Below are 9,243 nucleotides of genomic sequence, written 5' to 3' on the forward strand. Positions count from 1 at the left end.
CTGCTTCTCGTCATCTGGAAATAATGCGCAGGCTGGCCCTCCGCTTAATCCGTCTCATTCCTGTGGCCCCATCGAAATGCAAAGTACGACGAGTCACGGACCCTCCCCACTCTGGTTTCCAACCCTGGCTGCCCCGGGAAGATGACCTTGCCCCGCCCACAGCCTCCCGGACTCTGCGGCAGCCACAGCCGGGCAAGTGGGCATTCCAAATTCATCCCCATGCTCAGGTCTCCATGTGCTCCGTGGTGGTCCTGCTGCTCGCAGGGCGGGCGAGGGGAACACAGGGCACTGAGACGGAACTCAGCGCTGCCTGGCACAGACGTGGGCCCAGGTGACTGCAGCGTCTCCCCCACTGAGCTACAGGCCGATCCTATGCTTCCGGGATGGAAGAGTGAGCGAGAGGCAGAGAGCGGGGCATCGCCGTCGTCACTCTGGGAAGCCTCAGCTCCTGTGTGGCCCCAGCCCTCGCCCAGCCCCACGGGGAGGCACGGGGCAGAGGGGCCCGGCAGCTGGTACCTGTTCTTGCTCTCCTGCTCCTCTTCTTCCGCCGCACTCAGCCGCTTGGCACACAGCCGGCAGGTTGTGCCCCCAGAGGACCTCTGGCTGGAGGCTTGCTGCAAAGCCGACTTGTGGGTGGACATCTGGGTGGACGCCGACTTGCGGGTGGACATCTGGGTGGACGCTCGCCTGCACGGACATGAGCTACAGTTAGGTGTGCGCAACAACACCGCACTTCATCCTGACAAAGCCCAGTCCTGCCCATACACACGGCTACACACAGAGCACACATTCACACAAGCAGGCACACGTGCACCTGTGACAGGCCAGCGTGTCCCGTGCGCACATGCATGTACACACATGCAGACAAATGGGTGGACGGACACGCACGCCCACATGCGCAGTCATGGACACATACCTGCACAGGGGCACACATATGCACGTACCAGATACACGTGTGCACATGCACTCACACACACAGCTCCTCGCCTGTGTCCCTGTGCTACTCCGTCCCCTGGGTGCGTCTCCCTGAGCTCGGGATGCTGTGGCCGTTTCCCTCAGCCCCGTCAGGCCTCCCCTGGTCCAGGCTCAGGGCCATGATTATATATATCTGACGGACGCGAACTCCCTAGGGCCATTGGGGGGGGGGGGGGGCTCCCACTGTTTGGCTTTGTTTGTCACACAGGATGGCAACTAAGCAAAAGCACCACAAGTGTTTCTAAATAGAGGGTGTTGGTGACGGGAGGCAGGGACCTATGGCTGGGGACACCCGGCCCAGCGCCCTCTCTCCTGACTCCTTGCCACCTTCTAATCGGTCTGCTGAAGCTGCAGACATGAAGCTGCAGTGTGGGCCGGGCACACGCTGCCACCCAGGAGACGCCTGGGGAACATGGGAAGGAGGGGTGGCCCACGGCAGCTCCACAGGGGACAGAGCCATGCCTGCACGTGGACCCCAGCATGGCAGCCTCCACAGGGGACAGAGCCATGCCTGCACGTGGACCCCAGCATGGCAGCCTCCACAGGGGACAGAGCCATGCCTGTACATGGATCCCAGCGCAGCAGCCTCCGCAGGGGACAGAGCCACACCTGCACATAGACCCCAATGCTGCAGCATCCACAGGGGACAGAGCCACGCCTGCACATAGACCCCAATGCTGCAGCATCCACAGGGGACAGAGCCACTCCTGCACATAGACCCCAATGCTGCAGCATCCACAGGGGACAGAGCCACGCCTGCACATAGACCCCAATGCTGCAGCATCCACAGGGGACAGAGCCACGCCTGCACATAGACCCCAATGCTCCAGCATCCACAGGGGACAGAGCCACGCCTGCACATGGACCCCAGTGCAACAGGAGTGTGCTGACGCCAGCCGCCCACCCACCCCTTCACTTTGCCCCAGTGGACTCCCTGCCAGTGTCTGCTCCGCTGGTACCCCTCTCTGTGCCCTTTGTTTGGGGGCCATTTTAGACCCTCGTCCTGGGAGAGGTACGTCCCTGAGCTCGCAATGGGATGGCCCTGCCTCCCCCACTCCACAGGCCCGGAGCCAGGCCAGCAGCATCCACACCGCCCGGACAGCCGGGACGCAGGCGTCAGGGAACGGCACGAGGCTCCCCCGTCCCTGTCAGACCCCTCACCAAAGCCACTCACTTCTTGGCTGTGTATTCATCCATCAGGTACTTGGTCTGGATGTTTCGGTAGGACTGGTCGAAGTGTTTGTGTCTCTTCTGGTAGAAGGGCACGGCAACAAGGGACATCTTGTGTTCTCCTGGGGACAAGGAGGGACAAGCGGCATTGAGCTCCCTGTCAGACACCCTGAGCGCCCACCTCCACTGTGCAAAAGGGAAAGCAATGCCCAATAAAACCCATTCCAGGGGCCAGATTGTGGCTTAGTGGGTACAGCATCCCATTTGGGCGCTGGTTCAAGTCCCAGCTGCTCCACTTCCAAACAAACAAACAGGAAAAAACTCGACTCGAGAAGGACAGACGAAGGAATCACCTCAGGCCAGAGGTCAGGGAGCCATGGAGCCTGGAGTTCATCTTCCATTTGCTTCCACGAAAATGGGAGATTGGGCTGTAATACATTTCACTTAACACTAAACTCAGCAAGTATTTATAGAGTACCGGCTGTGTCGTGGCAGTGCTAAAAGCATCGTGAGTGCGAGGGATAAAAATAATGAAAGCACAGATTAGAGACATAAACAAATGCTTAGAATACAAGAGAAGGCGCGATAAGAGCCAGGGCAGAGGGGGACACAAATGCCCCAGGAAGCGAGAACAGAGCACCGGGCACAGGAGCACAGGGCGGCCAAAGAGGCCCCACAAAGAGCCCTGATGTGGGCACCAACCAGGGGCCAAGGCCACAAAGGCGCAGCAAGGAAGCGCAGTAGGGAGACTGGCACGGTGTAAGCGAAACTGCCACACACGGAGGCTCTAGCTTCAGCCTCCAGAGCCGGGAGTCGCTCCACCGCTCAAAGGGGCCCCTGAAAAGGACCTGGTCTTCAAGATGCACCCCCGGATCCAGATCCCCGGAACCACAAGTTGCTGGGAGGTGAGCTAGGTGGGAGTGGGCAGGAGGGGTGTGAGCCCAGCCTCACGGCTCAGAGACGTAGGGAGATGAGCACGTGTGGAAGACCTGGGAGTTTGAAGCGTTGCAGATGTTAGAACATGTGTTGTGGTTCACCCAAAATAAGTAAAACGCCACTGCCTGGGCCACCCAGCCATCCTGACAGACATGTGGAGCAGGGCCCCGGGGCACATCCCCGAGGGACATGGGGGCCCACCCTGCAGAGTGGGGGAGGCGGGCTGGGCTGCGAGAGGAGAGCGTCTTCACCCGCACTCCTCACCGTGGTCTAGATCGTGGGCAGGTTCAGAAAACCAATCAAAACATTGAATTCACCCCAAATGTACTCTTCATGACTGATTTCCTTCAGACCTTGATCCCCTAGAATCCCAAAATCAGAGTTTGGAAGGATCCTCAAGGGCCAGCAAACACCTGTTCTGCATGGAGATCAGCACGCACAGGACCCAAGAGGAGAGGGCGCGCACCCCGGGCCGCCCATCGGACCCCCATTCCCTTGCCACACTCGCGTAGCTCAGCACTTCCTCTTAACAACAGGTCAGCCAGCCACGCCGACCCACGGGGACCCGGCTGGGGCTTTGCGGTGGGAAGCACACGTGACTACACACGCAGAACAGAGCATCGCACCTGATAGAGCACAACCAAGCACCTCCTCCAGTGTTGAGGGAGGCGTTACAATGCAGACAGAGGCCAGGCGTCCCGGTAGGCCTGGGCTCAAACTCTGACTCCAGCACAAACCCAGGGCCTCGAGCTAACTTCCCTGTCGCGTGTGCGTCACGCCTGCCAGCAGGCTCGCAGGAGAGTACGGCAGCCTCCGTCGGCAGCTGTCTCTACCACGTGCAGTTACGTTGAACTCTCTAGATGGGAAAATGTATCTGAGAGAACTCCTCATCACTTGATATATCTTCAGCCACATCTCAGTGAGATTTTCCAGTGAGTCAGCCAAAAGATCTTCCAGAAAAGTTCCTGCCCATAACGCCACGCACTGGCTCTGTGCGGCTGGGAAAGCTCACCGACCTGAACTCAGAACGAGGCCGGGGTATTTCTCACTTTGATCTGCACTAAAGGGGTGACTCCCAACAGCAGAGGTCAGGAGCCGTCCGCATCACACGCTACTCCTCAGGTGGTCCCGGCTCATCACGGTCTCTGTGTTAGTGCTGAGTCACCTGCGAGTGTGTTTGCATTTCTTGGCACGCGAGAGCGCAACAATGGCCTGTCACAGGACAGAATAAGCTGCCTTGGAATTTTTAAACCGTGGCATCTACATGCCCGGAGAGTCAGCCACTTGGTGAGACCCACTCTCAGGGCAGGGAGGCAGAACGGCCCCTCCTTCACAGCTCAGAGCCTGGCCGCCCTGGCCAGTGCCACGTGCACGCCGGCACCCTCCGTGTACCACTGCCTGGCACCTGGAAGCCTCGGAGCACTCCGTGTGCTTGGTAGTGAGGAGAGCAGAGCGTCCGTCCAGCGCACGCACTTCCAGCGTCCCAGCTGCGCTCTGGGTCCCCCAGAGACGGCCACGGGCCGCGGTGGGAGAACGCTTCGCTGCGTTTGCTCCCACACTTGCTCCCTGCTGACTGAAACGCTGTGCTCAGGGCCGTCAGTATTCAGAGCTGTCAAGGGCCCTCCCAATGCACTCACCCTTCGTTCCACTCACTGTCCGTCCCACAGACATTCGGAGCATCTGCTAGGCGCCTGCCAAGCCTGAATCATGGAACCGTTGGATTTCATGGGTGGAAACATCTTAGAGTTCCTGGCTCAGGGAGCGAGCTCTGTCCTCTGGGCAACTGACCCTCTGGTCAAGGTGCCCTAGCTACACTCCCCTTCCCCGACTCCTCTCTGTCCCCAGCACAACCCAGACAAGCCCGGCCCGGCCCCAGGCCCAGGTTTTTGCTGTGTCTTTGCTCCTGTGCAGTTGTCCAGACCAGCCTAGGGCGTCCCCAACCAGGACAGGTGTGACGAGACCTCTGGTCCAGCATGGGCACAGTAGCCACAGTCTTGGAGTCTCTGCAGGCATTTATGTAAGAAAAGGCTGGGAGAATGCTCCCAGCTTCGGGGAACTACATATTATGCGGTAAAGAAGAGGGGACTTGGGGCTGCCACTGTAGTGTAGCAGGTAAAGTTGCCGCCTGCAGTGCCGGCATCCCGTGTGGGCACTGGTTCAAGTCCCGGCTGCTCCACTTCCAATCCAGCTCTCTGCTGTGGCCTGGGAAAGCAGTAAGATGGCCCAAGTCCTTGAACCCCTGCACCCACGTGGCAGACCTGGAGGAAGCTCCTGGCTCCTGGCTGAATTCACATTGACACAGCTCCAGCTGCTGCGGCCAATTGGGGAGTGAACCAGCAGATGGAAGACCTAACTCTCTCTCTCTCTCTCTCTCTCTCTCTCTCTCTCTCTGTCTAACTCTGACTTCAAAGTAAATAAATGAATCTTAAAAAAAAAAAAAAGCTGCAGCAGAGGGAACCATGGAGACCATTCAGGGCCTCTAGGCCTCCCCACACCGTGCACATACGAAGCTATTTTCCTTTTGAAGAAAACTATCTCAGCCATGTGTCCAGTTTCAACCAACACACGCACATACACACACGTATTCACGCACACACACACGCACACGCCCACACCCCAAAGGCAAAGAAAACCAGCTGTTCTCGGAGACCAGCTCTCACGTGGTCTTCCAGGTGCAGGGCGTTGGGAGACCTGGACTCACCAGGACACAACAACCTGTGCCCCTCAGGGTGGGGCCTCAGTTTGCTTCCCTGGGAGCTGAACTGGGGGCGACCAGCAACCCTTCAAGCTCAAACGGCACGTGGCGCACGTAACTACTGCTGCCTTGAACGCCCGAGCAGCGCCCATGGTCGCCGCCGGCCACACCCGCGTGCTCCTGACACGTTCCGGAATGAAGACAGCAGGGCAAAACGTGAGCCTGGCTCACGGCAGGACTGAGCCCGGCTCTCCGCACACTAATCCCTCCTGCAGAGAGTATTTGGAGCACATCTCTCACGTCACCGAGAGCAGCTTCAGCCGTGAGAACACGGCAAGTACGAGGCATCCACTTCCATTGTGTGGAAGGAATTGTCATCTGTGTGGGTAAAAATGCCAACGGCAATCAGCACGCCGCCGCACGACAGCTCTGCAGGGGAGTGACCGCGGTGGCCAAGCCCACAGCTCCCAGGACCTCTCAGAGCCCACTCAACGGGAGCCACGGTCACCAAAGCATTTTCCAAACGGTTATCACCAAAAAAACAACCGAGCGCGAGATAATTCGTAAGCACACCGCCAGCAATAAATCCAACATGGTCTGATGCCTGCTTGCTGGCAGCCAAATTCTCAAGTGCACCTCAGAATAACCTTTGAGAGCCGTGACAGGTGTGACTGATGGCCCCAACCTTGTGGCCACCAAGTTCTTTAGCTCCCTAGGAGCCTGATTCCTTTTCCCCTAATGCTTGGAAGGAGAAACGAGATAACGTGCACAGGCCAATGGTCCAGAGACCCACAGTCTCTGTGTTGTGGAGAATGACCAAATAATTAAGTCATCAGAACCCATGAAGCTTCCTAACGCACGTGCGCTGAGCGAAGTCCCAGCAGAGGGAGCGGACGGAGGGAGCAATCTAACGCCCTCCAGAGCATGTGCATTTCGGCCCCCGCCCTTGCCCCGCTACATTGTCCGAGCAGCGATGGTCAGCACATTACAGCATGGCCATCCAGAGGGCGGTGCAAGCACTGAGTCGGCCCCTGGAGTTGGCCTGGACCCAGGTGACCAAGCCCTTGGGTTCCAGGACAGCTTCCACTCTGGGACTGGGCTCGAGTCACCTCCAATGCTGCACATTGGCCCTGATTCCTGTTCCACTTCTCCCCTGTAACAGAGGAACTTCACGTGAAAGGAGGAGACTGGGAAAGTCGGGCGTGTCCCCCTGCAACGCCCCCTTGCCCACCGCCTTGCCTTGCCCAGGCCTCTGAGGGCAAAGCCCCAGCCCCTAGAGGCTGCTGTGGTTTCCAAGGCACCAGTGCGGTAGCCACCAGGCCCGTCTCTGCAAGGACCTCAGAAGCCCAGAGTGAGAACAGCAGAGACACCTGTGCCCCGAGGCAGGCCCGAGGCAGACGCATCCCACCCCCAGGCACTCGCCCATCCCAAGCTCAACGGTCCCTGTCGCTTCTCCCCGCTAAGAAACCACCCACCCTTGTCTCACACCTGCTCAGAGCTCCCTCTGAGAACCTCATGAAAGCTGTCAACCACAGTCAATGACTCAGAGACCTCAGGGCTGCAAAACCAGGAGCTAACACCCAGGGCACAGGGAAGGCGGGCAGGCGGGCAGCCGCAGAGACCACGCGGCCGCGGCACCGACAGCACCCACGCAGACCCCCCGACAGCGCCCAGGTCTGCTCTTTCCTCACCCTGAGACAGGAGGGTTAGGGTCAGCTCTTCCTCGCCCTGAGACGGGACCACTCAAGAGACCTGGGGAAGCCAGCGTCCGCACCCCTTATCACCCCCTCCCCCAAAGCCACAGATGAGGCTGGGCAAGAAGGACGCTCACCCACGCGGGAAGGCGACGGCAAGGAGGAGGGAGAGGCTCTGTCCACCCGGCAGCTCCGGCTGAAGACGGCAGGGCTGCGCTCCCCTCCCTTTTATGGGCCAAGGAGAGGCTATAAATAGACCCCCAGGGCTGCCTCTCTCCAACTGACACCCGCATCGTAAATCATCAGCCTGCTGTGGAGAGGGAAATGTCTCCTTCAACTTGGGGAGCACCCAATGTGGGGAGCCTCCCTCGAGTCCCCAGGGCAATCCCCCACCTGGGAGGGAGAGCACACCGGGGCAAGGCACTGCCCCTTCCTCCCCACCCCAACACCAGCTCTCCTCGAGCTGTGACTCATGGCTGGAAGTTCGCCGACACGTTCCCAATTCTTTCCAGCTACGGTGGTGCGGGCACTGAGGTTGGCTGAGCCTCTGCAGGAACCGTGTGTGCTGCAGTGAGGTTTCCCCAGCTGGCCGGGACACCGTGGCTAGCATGGTGGCCCTGGGGACTGGCGCGTGTGGGCTTTCCCTATTCCAGGCTCCCCATGCAGTGTGGACGCAGTGCACGCCTGCAGTGCGCTCTATAAATAAGACCCAACTTGCCGACGAGGCAGGCAGCCGCCGCCGTGAGGGGCAGGTCCTGCTGGCTTCATGGATCCCGCAGGGTGCACAGCGGGCGGCCAATTATAAATAACACACACCTGGCGCGGCCAAGCACAGCAGCGACTTGGCACCCAGCACCAAGAGGCCTCAGGGGATGCCCGGGCCCAAGAACCCTCTGAGCTCACCACACACCAGCTCGCCACGGAGGGGTTCTGGACTCGGGCCAGCTGGCTGGGCTCCTGGGCCAGGCTTCTCATGTGTAAGATGTGTGTAGTCACAGGGATCTCATACACGTGTGAGAAACGGGTATGTGAGAAGCGCCTGGGAGCCGCACAGGCCCACATGCTACCTGCTGTGGGGACCAGCACCAAGGACCTGCACACATAGCGGTGAGCATGCCATTCAACACGAGACAGCCACGGGATAAACGCCCTTGCAGCCCGCTGCCCCGAGCCCCTCAGACGCCGCACCAGGGATCCGTATCCCTAGTTCGTGTCTGGCTCGCCTGAGCGCACCAATGGCCTCGCAGCCGATGCAACCCTTGTTTGTTGAGTCTTTGTCCATTTGTCCATTTGGCTGCTCTAACAATCACCACACACAGGGCTTCTCAACAGCAGGCATCTGTGCTCACAGTTCTGGGGGCCTGGAGGCCAGCCCGGGCACGGCTGACTGAGGGTCACGTGAGCCCACGTCCTGGGTCACGGTTGGCATTGTTATACCGCGTCCCCACTTCATACCACAACCTCACGTCACACCACGGCCTCACATATCATTGCATCTCCATACTGCACCACGTCCACACGTCTGTGTCCTCTTCTCACACTGCGTCCACATGTCTGTGTCCTCCTGTCACACCATGTCCACACATTTGTGTTCTGTCACACCATGTCCACACGTCTGTGTCCTCCTGTCACACGGTGTCCACATGTCTGTGTCCTCCTGTCACACCATGTCCACACGTCTGTGTCCTCCTGTCACACGGCGTCCACACGTCTGTGTCCTCTCAGACTGTGTCCACACGTCTGTGTCCTGTCACACCATGTCCACACGTCTGT

At 59.3% G+C, this 9,243-nt stretch overlaps 1 protein-coding gene across 1 annotated transcript in view; it reads right to left on the bottom strand.

Moving 5' to 3' along the window:
• MYOM2 (myomesin 2) overlaps positions 1–7,660 on the bottom strand; it is a 78,262-nt gene extending 70,602 nt beyond the window's left edge. Inside the window, 3 exon segments of the mRNA XM_062198852.1 lie at positions 517–687; positions 2,150–2,267; positions 7,608–7,660. Coding sequence (XP_062054836.1) covers positions 517–687; positions 2,150–2,256 — 278 coding nt within the window. The 5' untranslated portion in view covers positions 2,257–2,267; positions 7,608–7,660.
• Positions 7,661–9,243: the final 1,583 nt, after the last annotated feature.

Source organism: Lepus europaeus, chromosome 8 (assembly GCF_033115175.1).
Source record: "Lepus europaeus isolate LE1 chromosome 8, mLepTim1.pri, whole genome shotgun sequence".
Lineage (NCBI taxonomy): Eukaryota > Metazoa > Chordata > Mammalia > Lagomorpha > Leporidae > Lepus > Lepus europaeus.